Raw genomic sequence first — 16,049 nt, forward strand, 5'->3', positions numbered from 1 at the left:
TTGAATATCGATACGCCTACCCCCTGGAGAGTGTTGTTCACTTGGTTGGCTGTTATGAAGGGGTTTCTCTTCACCATGGAAATGATTCTGTGATCATCCACCACTGTTGTCTTCTGTGGACATCCAGGTCTTTTTGCGTTGCTGAGTTCACCAGTGCTTACTTTCTTTCTCAGGATGTACCAAACTGTAGATTTTGCCACTCATAATATTGTAGCAATTTCTCGGATGTGTTTTTTCTGTTTTCCCAGCTTAAGGATGGCTTCTTTCACCTGCATGGAGAGCTCCTTTGATCGCATGTTGTCTGTTCACAGCCAAATCTTCCACATGCAAGCACCACACCTCAAATCAACTCCAGGCCTTTTATCTGCTTAATTGATAATGACATAATGATGGACTTGCCCACACCTGCCCATGAAATAGCCTTTGAGTCAATTGTCCAATTACTTTTGAGCCCCTGAAATGAAGGGATTGTGTTAAAAAATGCTTTAGTTGCCTCACATTTTTATGCAATCGTTTTGTTCAACCCACTGAATTAAAGCTGAAAGTCTGCACTTCAACTGCATCTGAGTTGTTTCATTTAAAATTCATTATGGTAATGTACAGAACCAAAATTAGAAAAACGATGTCTCTGTCCAAATATTTATGGACCTAACTGTATAACAGCCATGGGGTATTAATAATTCTACTTTGAAGTACAGGGTTCACTGGCTTTGTCACCACACCTGAATAAAGATCAGCATGACTTCAGATCAGACATAAAGGAAAAGCAAGGGTTAAAAAAAACAGGGCAAAGCAGGGAGGTCCACATAAACAACCAAATCCTGTGTTGTTATGATGTCTGAGTATCCTGCCAGAAATCCCCTTGGGCAAGTAGCTTTTTCTCATGGTACACTGATAAAATATTCAATATTTAGTACCATTCTGTCCAGATCAGACTTGACTGAACTTTGTACAATGTATCGTTGTACATTTTAAATGATTAAAACTTTGTCCAGGGATATAACCCAGAAGCAGAAGCTCAGCAGTGGCATGCAACAATCAGGAATGAGCAGCATGTGTGGAATGAGTAATCATTTTGCGGCCACACTCCTTCTATCACACTCTCATTTTTCAAACACTAGGATCTACTGATAGGGTCGAAATGTAAATGAGTTTCCAGATAGAGTCAGAAATCAGACTCCTCTCCTCAGAGAGAATTGTTATACATTATATGACATTTTTGCACTTTTCTTTTCCGTTCAGCCCTCTCGGCCAACGAGCAATTTAGTTGCTTTAACATTTTTTTTTCTTTTCTGTACATTAGAGTGCTCTCTTTCCAACATGGCAGGATTTATGCATTCTCATAATCTCTTTTGTGTGCTCAGATATTCTGAGGTAAAAGCAAAACCTATTTTGGCACCTGCCTATATATCATTAAGCCTGGCAGCTCCCTCTAGTAATATGCAGTGTGTGAAGTAAATCTAAGAAAACAGAATACCGTACCTGCTTTGGTTTCAATGCACACGTCTTGGGAAGGCATGGAAAATTCACCAGCTCCTGCTGAATTGACCGCAGAAACTCTGAATGCGTAGGTTTGGCCACTTTCCAGGTCTGATACCTGTTAAAACAAAGATATTATAACCCTGGAGTTCACCATAGAGGAAAAGTGCAATAATTTAAATTCTTAGAAATTGTCAGCTGGTTTTTACCATATTTTAATCTGAATCCAAAGTAGATAGAGTGTTTTAGATGAAGATACCATGTCCATAAAAAGTATTTATTCCATTGGAAGTTACTACATTTTATTAATATACAACATTGAATCACAGTGGAATTCATTTTCATTCCTTTGACACTGATCAAAAGAAAAATACTCTTCAATGTTAAAGTGAAAGCCAGTCTCTACAAAGCAGTCTAAATTAATTACAAATTTAAAACACAAAATAATTGATTGCACAGTACTCACCCCCTTGAAGTCAATATTTAATAGATGCACCTTTGGCTGTCATGAAAGCCTTCTTTCTGTGTGCACAGGTTCTACAAGCTTTGTACATCTGGACACTGCCATTTGTCCCCAAAGCTGAAGCTGAAGCTTTGTCAGGCGGCATGAGAATCGTGGGTGAACAGCCCTCTTTAAATCTAGCCACAAATTCTCGATTGGATTGAGATTAGGACTCTGACTTGTCCACTCCAAGACATTAACATTGTTCTTTGTAAACCATTCCTTTGTATGTTTGGCTTTATGCTTGAGGGTGCTGTCTTGCTGGTGTAAATGTGTGGATGCTTGGTGGCACTATTGCTCACCTTTTCCCTAACAGACAAACACACTGGACACAAGTTAAAAGCACTAAGAAATAATTTAATTTCTTCCTTTCTCTGAGATAGCCACATTAAACACCAATAAACTCACAATACTTAAACACAATATTCTCCACTACCTCCCAGCAAGCTCTGTCACACTCCATCCCAACTCCGGCACTCTGCTGAGTTCCCATCAGTCCTTAGTCAATAGTTTTTGACGCAAAAGTGCTTCCGACCACGTGACTGGCTGCACTTCCGGGTCTTAATAAAGAACATGGATTTTCTTCAGCCTGGAAGTGCTTTGGGGCTTCCGTCCTTGTGACTACCTCGTACTTTCGGGCTACAATGAAAGAATATGTCCCCAGGTCATTTGACAACTTCTACCACTGCACTCCAGGGAAGCTGCCATGTAGCGTTTTGGGGGAAACAGTGTCGGCAAGTAGCTGCCTTCCCCCATCCTTCTATTCCAGGGGCAACCTGGCCATCCATCACACTGGATAAGATACCTTCTCCCAAGTCGCATATTCCTTACAGACCGCTTTTCCTCTAGAATTTCTGTGTTTTGCTGCTTTCATTTCACCCTCTACCCTCACATCCCTTACGGAGCTTTCTGCAGAGGAACATCTCCACAGCATGTTTCACAGTGGCAATGTTGTGTCTTTGATAATGTGTAGTGTTCAGACATGGCAATTAGTCTGATGGTCAAGAAGTTCAAAGGTGGCCTGATCAGACCATTAAAGTCAGATGGAAAATGGATCAGGGTCTCCCATGTGCCTTCTGGCAAACTGTAGCCAATATGTTGTTTAATTCTTTTCTCTTTGCCACTCTCCCACTCCTATAAACATGTGACTGTTGACTCCTTCAGAGTTCTCATATGTCTCTTGGTGCCTCTCACAATATTCTTCTTCTTGCACAATCACTTAGTTGTTGTGGTAGGTTTACAGCTGTGCCATACTAGTTCAATTTTTTAATGACTAATATTAACTGGACTCCAATGGATATGGATATTTTGTTGTCTCTGTCCCTTGACTTGTGATTTTCGGTTACCTTTTCACAGAGTTCCTTGGAGTGTTCTTTTGTGTACATTGTGTAAGTTAGGCCATCATACTGACTCCTCAGAAGTTGGACCTTCCTGATAATGTGCATTTATACTACAATGAAAACCCCCTTGACTACAGCCAGGTAATCTCCACTTAACTAATTATGTGACTTTCAAAAGCAACTGGCTGCACCAGTGATGATTTAGGAATGTCATATTAAAGAGGTGAATACCAATTATCAAAGATCCTGTGGGTATCTGTTGGCTTACTCATGTGCATTTCTGCACCTGAAGAAATCCCAAGAAATAAATGGGGGTCCAATGCCATTCACCAACTATTCATTTTTTTTCATCCCACATTCTTTTACAACATAGACACAAAAAGTACAGTACATAACAGGCTGGTATATTAATTAATTTTATATGAGAAATGCTTTTGAAAGTACTTTAAACAAACCTTCAGCCATGTTTTTTGTGTTTGCTCAGTCGTTACTGCCGTCCACACCTCAGATCCTGCTTTACGTGTTTCAATTAAGTAGCCAGTGACAGGACTCTGGCCAGTATAGATAGGTGGCTCCCAGATAAGCACCAATGAATTTTCTCGAACCTCTCGACATACCACATCATATGGTGGACCTAGACAAATGTAGAACATCAGATATTCAATTTGGGAAGCTGGAGTACAGCATAGAACCAATTTTATCACCAGGAAACATGCAATCACCCTATTCACACTTAACCAAGATTCTTCAAAGATCTTATGGATCTTTAACTTTTATTTTGGTTAGCTAGCAGAGGTGAATGTATTCTCTTCTCTTACCAGGTTGTGCCATTGTCCATTCCCTGCACAGAAATGGATTGCTGGGCTTTGATGGGGCTCCAACACCTGCAGCATTCACAGCCATGGCTCTAAATTGATAGAAGTGACCTTCCTGAAGATTTTTTATCTGTTGCAGAAATAAATGATATTTTATTTACATTTTTCAAATCTCTCCTTCTGGTTTAGTATGTCTAATTAAATTCAGGTAGGGCATAGGCACCATTTTCCATAATCTTGTAGATGAATCCCTTTGTTATCAGAATAATACATATTCCAACCTACTTAATTAATTATTGGATGCAAGGCCAGAAAGAACTCTAGATAGGACACCAGTCCACTGTACAACGCAATAACTGTACTTTATTGTTAGGACACCAGTGGCAGGGAATTCATGCACACAATTATATTACACTTTACAAAACACTTATTTTCAAAAGTTTTGCTTCCTAAAAATGTTTGGCGATTATGATTTTTATGCAGATGATACTCAACTTCAGTGTTAAAAGTGGAACTTCATCAGAGCTTTCTCAGCTCACAACCTGCCTTAGTGAAATTAAAACCTGGATGGAGCAGAACTCTTTAAAATTAAATTGCAACAAAACTGAACTCCTGTAAATTGGGACTAAAATGCAATTTAATGAAATGAGCTCTATCCCAGTCCATCTTGGTGGTGATCTCATCAGACCTGCCTCTACTACAAAGAATCTTGGTGTCATTTTTGATTCCTCCGCCCACATAAACCACATTAAGAAACTTTCTTACATTCACCTCCATAACATATCCTGTGTTCGCTCCTTCCTCTCCTTTTCTAATGCTGAAAAAACTTGTCCATACTTTTATCACATCCCGCATCGATTATTGTAATTCCCTACTGGCAGGTGCCCCTTCTAATCTTATATCACAGCTCCAGCTTATTCAAAACTTGGCTGCAAGAGTCCTTACTCAAACCAGCAGCAGCGAGCACATCACACCCATCCTGCTCCGTCTTCACTGGCTCCCTGTGTCTTACAGAATCGAATATAAAATTCTACTAATAACCTACAAAGCCTTAAATAACATCGTGCCAAACTGCATCAGTGACCTTCTCCATCACTATGTGCCTGCCCGCCCACTAAGGTCCTCTGATTCTGGCAATCTTGTTGTGCCCCACACTAATCTACACTCCATGGGTGACAGCAGGGCCTTCAGCTGTATAGCGAGTGCTCAGACTCTGGAATGACCTACCGAAATTAATCAGGTCAGCTGACTCCATGAATTCTTTTAAAAAACAACTCAAAACTCATCTGTTCAGGAAGGCTTTTGGCTCTACTTGACTTCATTCACCTTCTCTCAGTTTACCTCTCTGTCAAGATGCTCATGTAACCTGTATGTGTGTGTGCTGGACCATCAATTCTGTTGTCTGTTAGCCTTTTTTTTCTTCTTTTTTTCTCTGAATTCACTGTCATAATCTTCATTATTTATTTATTTGGTTTGTACAATGCTATATATTGTATACCCTGCCATTCTTTCTTATATTCTGTAAGTGCCTTGAGCATGGGAAAGGCGCAATATATATAAAATGAATTATTATTATTATTATTATGATGGACTGCTTCATGCTGAACACAGACATAATTTCAGATTGCCTGTATCGCATATTAATTTGGAGTAACAAAATGAACTTGTGTTGAATTTAGCATGTTTAATTACTTAATGATATGAACATACTGAGTTCTGCTGCTGATTTTTGTTAACACTCAGCATCTGATTCTTCCTGTTTCAGTTGGCCAGCACTGATGGATTCTACTTGCCCTAACACTGCCTTTCCATTGTTGCAATGTCTTTATGAAACCTTTCACCATGTTTTGTCACTAATGTCACCAAAATTAGCAGGAAAGAAGTCCAAGTGTGAATGCAGAAATGTAATCTTTAACAACATGTGGCACTTCATGGTTTTGTATGCTTGAAGTGTGGTGTCAACAAGCTCTGTAGTTGCCGAGAAAATTCTCAACAACATCGCTGAATGTATTTAATGTGATTTATATTAGCAGATCTTTAAAAAGCTTGCCATTGATTATGTGTTTGTGGAACAATAAAAGTGCTTTCCTTAATCTTGGCTTTACTTAATTGTGGAAACGTCTATCTCAAATATTAAAATCCTTCACCTTCCTTGTTCATTGCTTTCCCAAAATTTTGTATTAGTCTAAGATTTATATAGTGAGGAAACAAAAAGATCTTTGTTGGGTCGATATGTGGCTTATGTGCCACACTTTTCTGCCCTGAAACCAAACGCCTATGGAGCAGCCAGTTCTTTTTAATGTACTGAGACTCTTTATCACGACTGTGCCATTGGCAAATGAAACAACAGTACTTGGGATATTCGACATGCATTCCTAGCAGCAGTTCCACTACTTTTAGATCACCACAAATGTTCCGGTTTTAGTTGTAAAGTGTAAAAGATAAGGCAAGGCACGGATGAAGACTTGGGGTACCAGCCAGTGATCCCCTGTATAACTGAAAAATGTTCAGAAGAAGAAAATATTTGACCCGAGTCGACATAACAGACTGACTTCTTCTTGTAATGATAGTCATTATATCTCTTTTATCCCGAAAGGAGAGTTTGGAGAAGAAGTGGGCATGTCTTCAAGTGTCTTTGACTTTCACATCCTCTGGTCTGCTGATAGAAGAGGAAAATATGTGAGTGACAGCTCCCTCTCATGTCCCGGGGTGGTATTACAGTCGACACACGAGTCCTTAGATTGCCCCTACTCACTCATGTACGACAAAAGGTATTCTTATACTATGAGAGGAAATCACAAAAAAAGGCAAATAAAATAGTAAATAATAGCAATCTCTGCAAGTGATTTTTGTAATCAGCAGGCTAAAATTCATAAGATACACCAAAAATTGTTCAGGAAGCAACATATTTTTTGTTCAGTGTTATCAAAGGAAAAAAACGTAACATTTTTTTTACAAACCAACAAATGAAATGAAAAATTAGAAACTCAATGTTTGGCTATATAGTTTTCCTTAGGTGTCACCACAACTTCATATAATAAAACTATTTGCACCTTGGGAAGGTAATGGCCTTCCATCCAGTCTCCATGCCACCTTAATCCATGTTTAGGACCCTTAGAGAGGAATCTATCCTCTGTACTACAAAAAGTGTTTTTATTGATTGAACATCTATATAGAAATGACAATTGGTAAACAAATAAATGTTTCCATTCAATGATTTGATAATTTGTCAAAAATGTGTAATGAAAAATAAAAAAACACACAGGCTGGTGACATAAAATTAAGATCTCTGCATAGTTTATTTAAGAAGTGACCTCACATTTTTCTTGTTCTAGCTAATTATATATTTTGCATAATGTTGTACATTGACTTAATTGGTAACATATTATGATATTTCAGCACCATAAGTATACAACTGCTGCATCTTACAACAAGAGTTTAATTTTCCAGTTTCTTATTATACCCAGAGGATGGATAAACTGATTTATAGCATTCAGTGACAGTAATCGCACATTCGATTTAAAGAAAAAAAAAATGTAGCTGATGGTTTGCTCTTGACAATGCCGATGCCAGAAATTATTTCTAACTTCAATTTTTGCCTAATGCTTCCAACAGAGATAGAAAATAAAAAGGAGAGTAATGACTCTGGCTAGCCGAATGAAGGATGCTTTGTCAATGTCAATCTTATCTGAGCAGAAACATGATGGATGGCTGCAAATACAACTTATCAATGCATCTTTTGCTGTAAAATATCTTATTAGGGCTGGAGGAAGAAGACATAATTATTCAGAAGAGAATGCAACTCTGTCTCCTAACCACATTGCTGCCATGTCAATATTTTTCAAACTGTTTATGAATAATAAATTATCAGAGAATGTCTTTTCAGAATTGATGCCCATTGGAAAAAATCCATTCGCTCATTCGTTTTTTTGAATTATTACTGACAGCAGAAGCCTAGCCTGGCAGAATTTGATGTTAAGGCAGGGATCAGCTCTGTGCCAGTACACAGTTACACCAACCCCCATGTTCACCTATACCAGGTCAATTTAAAGTAATCAGTTATCATAATATGCACAATTAAGGATGTGCTCACATGCATACAGGGAGAACATTAAAACACCACACAGATATTGCCAGGACTAGGATTGGAGCTCAGGGCTATGTGAAGCAACAGTAGTGCCAATTTGATACCATGCCACCCATCACAGAAATGCTCCCTTGAGCAAAACTTGAGGAAGGACTTTACAAGTGTGGGCTACTTTTAAGTACGTCATAGTCTCATGGGGCCCAACGTGAGTCTCAAATGACAATACACATCTGGGGACAACTCATTAAAAACTTTGAAGTGAAGGGCAGTGAAATATGCAGCTGAAAAGCCTACTCTTATAGGATTTCTTTGTAGAACATCGGGCCCCAATTCCTCCAGTCTGTGCAATCTTTAATCATCAGGGTTTCAGAGCAAAAAAAAAAAAACTGAATAAAAGATTTGATGCTGAGAGAAAATGAAAAGTTAAAATTGCTGTTATCCAGGAGCTCAGTATCACAATGTAAGAAGCTTAACAAAACGTTTGTACATTGTAATGTGCATGGCGACAGAGGAGACATACACATACACACATACACGCACACACACACACACTCTACTGCAGCTACTTGGCTCCACGCATTAGAGAACTGCTTCTGTCTGCCATGATATTTCTCTGTCATTGTGACCATTGCATCACTATATGGCGTAACAACAGCAAATAGAGTTTAGATAAGCATTGTAGTCTAGGTGTATACTACGTGTTTAAGCTTTGTGGCATGTTTGCATTTCCAGTTTGAAAGTAATGTTACTGTTCTTAAGTTATTTATTTAGATGTCCGTCAGAAGGTGGATTCTCTGCTGCCTTGTCTGTACTTTACCGGTGTCACTAGGCAGATTAGTTGATTCGGTTGGTTTGTGTACTGAAATCTGCATCTCCTGTGGCTCTTCATTATCAGTTCTTTTAACAGCAGTCCTCTTGTTGGGGTGTGACACACCATTTACTTCGAATGCATATTTTGCAGTTCATTTTTTCACAAATGTAGCTGCCAGTTCGTTCAACCTTAAATCAATGCTGATGTAAGTTTAGATGACAGAGAGCACACACAGCACCTAGAAGAACGTATCGACACTTCTACTACTAGCCAACTGATGTCTTTGAATGCCAATGTATACTCCGATCATACAGAAAGGTCTTTTCCCATGCTAGGGAGCTCCACCCCCTGCTCGCTTCGTTCGCCCACCCCCATGTTTGGTTTACCAGATATACAATATAAAGTGTTATTTTCATGAGAATTGTTATATATGCATTATTTTCATTTTTATTTTTAAAACTTTTGTAAAAACAATACAACGCTGCTTGTGTAGTGAAGGAGGAGGGCAGCTGAACACACGCTAAGGAGATGCCGTCGGATCATCTGCTGTCTTTCTGCTGCTGGCGAGCTGTCTGCTTTGCTTGTCGCGTGTCATTGTTTTAAGAGCTGGGAGCACAGTATGTGTGTCTGCCAAAAGCAATCCAACAACTGTTAGGTTAGATATCCGTGGATTTGTTTTAAATGATGGCTCACTGCCTTGTCTCGCGTGACATTGTAAAAACAATATTTGTCTTTTATTTCCGGTCCTGGACATGGTTAAATCTCTTTCAGGCAGGATGTATAACGCTGCTCGTGTTATGAAGGGGAGCAGCTGCTGTTGCACTGCCCATCGATCATTTTAAAGCCTGTACAGCCGCTGTCCTTTTTGCCACTTCATGTCTCTGCTGCTCGCGTTGTGAAGGGGGTAGGGTGGCTTAATGCCCGCAAGGAGAAGCTGTCGGATCATCTGCTGCGAGCTGCGTGCTTTGCTTGTCGCTTGTCATTGTTTTATGAGCTGGGAGCAAATTGAAGTGTCTCTCGCGGGACTTCAAATTGTCTTCTGAGAAGATCATGTCTCGTCTTTCTAGTCTGCCTCCCCTACATTTTTTTTATAATAGAGAGAAGAGATGTGCAATGTGCTCTTTGTATATGCGACACACTTTCACATAGTTTTTTTCCTCTCTAGACAGTTTATTATAATTACAGGTTTGCTGTCTGTTGGACCAGGTTAATGAGAGGACTGCTGCTCTTTGCAGTTCGAAATCACTGCCCTTACTTTGAGCGTCGCCTTTATGAGGCATTGGATTGGTTTAGAAATATGACACTCAGGGAGCCGTCTGTTTGTTCGCACGCACTTTTAAGCAAAATTCACACACGGTTGTCTGCAGATGTATATATTATATGTATGGCTCACTGGGATTAAGTGAGTCAAATTTTGACAATTATATTGAAAAGTACAATTTAATTGACAGGCAGTCTGTATAAAGATCATTCTGTGATACAGCAGGTAATGACATATAAGAGACTGTCCTCAACTTGTTTATAATGTGTGTTTTATCTATTGTTTGGTGCCCTTGAGTGTTCAGAAAGGCACCTACGAATAAATAAAATGTATTATTATTATTATTAACTTTGAAAGGGCAACATGGCCTGAGACTTTAAGCCCCAGCATTCCAATAGCATTTCTTCTTCCATACCTTTAGAATACATTTCATCACTCACGTGGTTCTTATGTGTCATTTCATGCAGACTTAGCTTTGAGTGGCTGACACCACATCAAAAAAGTCATTTCCCAGAATTTGAAGGATTTTTTTTTTAGTTCATTACAATTTATACTGAGGTATTTCCTGAACTGCCTGTCCTGTTCTTTTATCAAGCTTACATTTTAGTCTAAGGAGTCAAATGGGAACTTTCAGGGTGACCACACGATTCTTTAAATTGATTCAGAGCAGGTTATGTGGATTTACAAAACCTACAAAATATTTGGAAATGGATGAATGAAAATAAAAGGCCAATGCACCATCAATAGTAAGGACTAACCTTTCAGAGGTTGGAAATTGGTTTGTTAAAAGAGCTGCAAAGAGGAATCTGAGCCATTACTGCACTAATAAAATACAGTAGGGTTCAGTGTAGGAGATGTCATGTGACACTCTGGATTTTTCTTTAGCTCAGGCATGTTTTGAATGCTCTTATACTCTTGCATTTAATTTCCTGATCTAATATCAAGCCGATGCTGTCATGTTCAAAGGCCCATTGTTATAACAGAGTATGCAAGCCACCTAAGGTCTTCTTTTGGTTTTCTTCTTCTGTACTCGTATCATCTTTGACTGTATGGAAGTGGATTTAAAGGTGTGTACTACTACCAGTACTTGGGGGGTCAACATCATGCTGGACTGGTTTAGTAACACAGAGGAACTATAAAACTACATAAGAAAGAGCAAAGCTGACTTTTTTTTTAGGGGGCTGAGTCCCTTTAATGTGGGTAGTGATATCCTTCGCATGGCCTATATTGCTTTGATGGCCAGTGCAATTTTCAATGCTATGTTGTGCTGAGCCGGTAACATCACTCCAAGAAAGCCCAACTAAATAAACACATTAATTAAGATGTCAGGCTCAGTTATGGAACACACTCCGTACCGACTAGAAGTAGTGGCAGAGGAATAAATGAAAACCAAACTGAGTGCCGTTATGAACAATGCTGCACATCCGCTCTCTGACACACTGACACTGAATATACTCAGTCAACAAGTTAATAAGCAGAACTTTGTCAAGAAACATTGCTGGGACTCCTGGGGCTCCACAGTCCCCATATATATAATACCGCATTGTGACTGCAGCTACTCTTACCTTTAGCCCAATCAGACGTTTTCTTCTTTTTTTGGAATTCTTTATATTTGTGTGGGGTGGTTGTTGTTTGTTATTTAATTTTTTGAGCTTATGCAAAAAGCTAAATTTCTCCCTTGAGGCAAACACAGTAGAACATTATGTACAGTATGCATCTATCTTGAGGAGACCTCGTCGCAGCGGCGGTACTGTATAAGATAATAAATTTAAATTGCAGTCATCAGTGACTTTGTATGCCCCAGCCACATTACCGGATATGTAACAGCTGCCCAGTACTGATGTTAAATTTAAGATTTGCCCTCCATCTGCTGAATGAGGTGTCCTAGTTAGAGTGGTGCAGTGTCCTTAAAGGACCCATCTAATGTGGGCAGGATAAGTATAAATAAATGTCTTGCTTGAATGCTGATTGGATATTATAAATAAAGAAAAGTTGTTGTTCTTTAAAGAGATCTTTATAGAGTATGTCTGTAAAGTAAAACAATAAATACATAAACCAGGCACTGACTTGGAGGCAATCTTTCAAAATTAGAAAGCAAATGTTGCCATAACAAATGCAGAAGATGCAAGACAGTGAGATTTCCATCTGCTCCTTAGATTTTAAATTATAATCATGTGGTCACAGTGGCCCTCTCTGTTATGATTTTAAACTGCTCATCCACCCATTCTGAACCTTGCGTTAATAGAATTTGACACTGAGAGGATGTCGCCCCTTATGCTAGAAGCACGAGGTACAGGGTGAAAACAAATTATGGATAATTTGTGAAAGTCCTTTGTTGCTCATTCACAATTAAATAAAGAGGCACAATGGCTGGACTCTAACAGGCAGAACATTCAAATCTCAAGTTAGACAGTAACCAGGTAAGGACTTGAATAGGGCAATCCACTACACCAGTCCCCACCCCTCAGCTTTAAACTCCTCTTTTGTTTATTTATTTCAAATAAAACTCGATGGCAATCCATCTTATAGTAGTCAGAAATTCGTTAAACAGACTGCTCTCTTCGACAGGGAATGGCTTCCCATATGAAAGCCTCTGCTTGTTCGACAAGAAAACAATCAGCCTTCCCAAGTAAAGACTCTGATCCTTTTGTTGTGATGTGATAAGTTCTTTCTTGACTTGGAATTCCTATTCTCAGCCTATTAAGGTCAGCATGTGGATGACAAACAGGGGGCTACTGTGCTAAATAACCCTTTAAAAATAATGACAGCAGTGAAGAGTAGTGGTCCATAGCTACACATATAGTGCTGATAAAATTGTCTGCACAGTTGAAACCAATCCCACTAGTTCCAGTAGACTGGGGTCAAATGCTCCCATGGTCATTGTCTGTTTGGAGTTTGCATGTTTTTCCCAGGTTAGCATATTTGTCTCCGGTATTCTTGCATTCTTTTCATATTACAAGGATAGGACCCCTTAAATAAACTGGCAACTCAGTGTGTACATACAAATGATGGGTGGTTCCCTATCCATGTCTGGTGCCTGTCTTGTGGTAGTGCTGCTAGGCTAAGCTACAGACCCCCAGACCCTGAACTGGATAAAGTGGATGGGTTTATTTTTCCCTTGAATTTGCAAGTCTGAATCAGACCCACTACAGTTTGACATCCGTGGCAGAGCGACGGGTGCTGATCAGGCTCCTGACAATCATGGAGAATCCACTGCATCCACTGAACAGGATCATCTCCAGGCAGAGGAGCAGCTTCAGCGACAGACTGCTGTCACCGTCCTGCTCCACTGACAGACTGAGGAGATCGTTCAGGCCCCACACTATGCGACTCTTCAATTTCACCCGGTGGTGTGGACACGCTCGGTAAACGTTAACATTATTCAAAATTATTGTCTGTCTGTACCTGCATTTTTATTACTCTTTAATTTAATATTGTTTTTTATCAGTATGCTGCTGCAGCTGGAGTATCTATCTATCTATCTATCTATCTATCTATCTATCTATCTATCTATCTATCTATCTATCTATCTATCTATCTATCTATCTATCTATCTATCTATCTATCTATCTACAATGCTCCTCTGAGGACACTAAAGACTCAGGAAAATACTCTTTGCAACAAACCCAGGCTGGCTAGTGACCAGTGGTCTGGCCACATTTGAAACTGCCTCCCATCTGTCTAGAGCTAGGCATTCATAGGCTGTATGTCAGCAGTTCCCTTAATGACTTTCAGGTACTTTTACACATGATTTAATGTTAAGAAGAGGGTGATGAAATGACTGTGTCCACTTTACTTCATTACGGTAGTCTGGTGGCTGGCTGTCCCTGTTTCACTTCTTTGTCTGTTCACGGTTAGCTGCTCTCCAAGACCAAGAAAGACAATTCATCCTTCCATTCATTTACTAATCCTGCTAAAGTCAATTTCAGGGCCACTTTGAGCCAGTGTCTTTCCAGGACAAAGCAAGAAACAGCCCAGAACAAAAAACACTAGCTGGTTTTAATTGCAAAATGGCTTTTGTTTCACTCCTTTAGATATTGGGCTTCCAGGCTCTGGGATAATCTGCTGCCAATATGAATGATACCCCACCGACATCAGCACTTAAATCAAGGCTGAAAATTCATTATTTTAGCACAGAGCTGCAGGAGAGGCTGTTCTTATTTTTCTCTAATAATTATGGCAATCTTTGTGATTGACTACTAAGAAATCTTTGCCATTCTCTTGCCCTCCTCAGTGTCCTGCACTGTCAATTGATGCTTAGAATGTGGCCTTGTAGTCAGTGGCATAGCTAGGGGCGGAGGGGGCGGTCCGCCCCAGGCGGCACATTTTTGGGAGCGGCATTATTGACCACAAGGCTCAGAACAAATCGTGTGTAAGCAGCAGGGTTCGGAAAAATATCACTCATGTATGAAAAAAGTCAAATTCTCTGATTTTTAACCACAAATGCTTGAAAAATAATGTTCAGACTGTCCTTCTGCATCAGACACGGCAGTTGAAATGTATGAGGCAATGACAAAAATAAGCATAAACGTTACACCGATAATAATTTATAGGAAGATAAACAACTAATTTACAATTTATAATTTCATTTCGTTATTAATCCGAATACGTTCTTGCTCTGCGCAGAAAACATCCCCACCTATTACTTTGGTTCTGGTTTTCGTAGCGTAATTATATTAAACTAATAATTAGAACACGGCTTATCAGTGCGTCTATACTATATTCTTGTCTAGTTGATGCTAATAAATGTATATAAATAAATTATTGCTGTTTCTTTATATATGAATAAATCTATGTAAAATGTATGTTAATTTTTCTCTATACGTCATTTTAATTTTCTATTTAAATAGTTTAACATACTCAGATATGTTGGAGGGCGGCAAATTGAAGCCCCGCCCGAGCGGCACGAACTCGAGCTATGCCACTGCTTGTAGTAGCAGACTGTTGCTGTATTTCTGAAGTACAAGGATGGGCAGCACAGCCAGCTGGTTTGGGCCATGTGGACTTTGACTGGCCTCTACCCAGTGACTATGCTCTTTAGAAGGATATTTTCCTCTGTCTGTGAAGACCAGAGCTTTGGCTTTTTCTTCTCTATCTCAAGCTGGCTTGGGTCTAATGCTTTTATATATGTACTTACTTTTCATTACAAGAAGCAGATCTATCTCGTTGGCAGTGCAGCACATCCCTCTGTACTCTGAACCTTATTCTGACAGGATGCCCCAAAGCACTTGGAGAAGGCCACTTTAGGTGGGATCATGATGGCATCCTTAAGGAAATTGCCAAGTGTTTGGACCAATAGTGGATCAAAGTAAAAAGACATCAAGAATCACCATCTGAACTTGCCAGGTTCTTAAGGGATGGAGATAAGGCCCCTAATGCAAAAACTGTCAAGAACCTTTCTTTTATTTTGCATCATGCTTCAGATTTGGAAATGTAAGTGAATTTGAATTAGAATCTTGCCTTTCAAGAAGAGGTGGCAGTAACCGCATTCCAGACAGATTTGATTCTGCTATCCAGGAACACAAAAACGATCCTGGTAGCAGAACTTACAGTTCTCTGGGAAGACAGGCTAGCTATATCTCACCAGCTAAAGAAAGCCAAGTATCAGAATTTGATTGGTGAAGCTCTTGTCAAAGGATGGCATGCAGCGCCGGAATTCCACCATCAGTGTGATATTTTTTAAGAAAGATTGGACTGGAACCCAAAGAGTTGAAGAAAACCACTAGGATGACTGCCATGGAGGTTGAAACCAGC

General features: G+C 39.5%; 1 protein-coding gene across 2 annotated transcripts in view; it reads right to left on the reverse strand.

The window, feature by feature from the left end:
• The window catches only part of myom3 (myomesin 3), a 313,022-nt gene that overhangs the window by 94,180 nt on the left and 202,793 nt on the right, over window positions 1–16,049 (reverse strand). For both annotated transcript variants that reach the window (XM_039740882.1, XM_039740883.1), the window contains exons 19-21: window positions 4,140–4,266; window positions 3,777–3,955; window positions 1,483–1,597 (exon numbers count right to left, since the gene is read on the reverse strand). In XM_039740882.1, coding sequence (XP_039596816.1) covers window positions 1,483–1,597; window positions 3,777–3,955; window positions 4,140–4,266 — 421 coding nt within the window. The remainder of the gene's footprint in view (window positions 1–1,482; window positions 1,598–3,776; window positions 3,956–4,139; window positions 4,267–16,049) is intronic.

This window comes from Polypterus senegalus, chromosome 17 (genome assembly GCF_016835505.1).
Source record: "Polypterus senegalus isolate Bchr_013 chromosome 17, ASM1683550v1, whole genome shotgun sequence".
In the NCBI taxonomy this organism is placed as follows: domain Eukaryota; kingdom Metazoa; phylum Chordata; class Cladistia; order Polypteriformes; family Polypteridae; genus Polypterus; species Polypterus senegalus.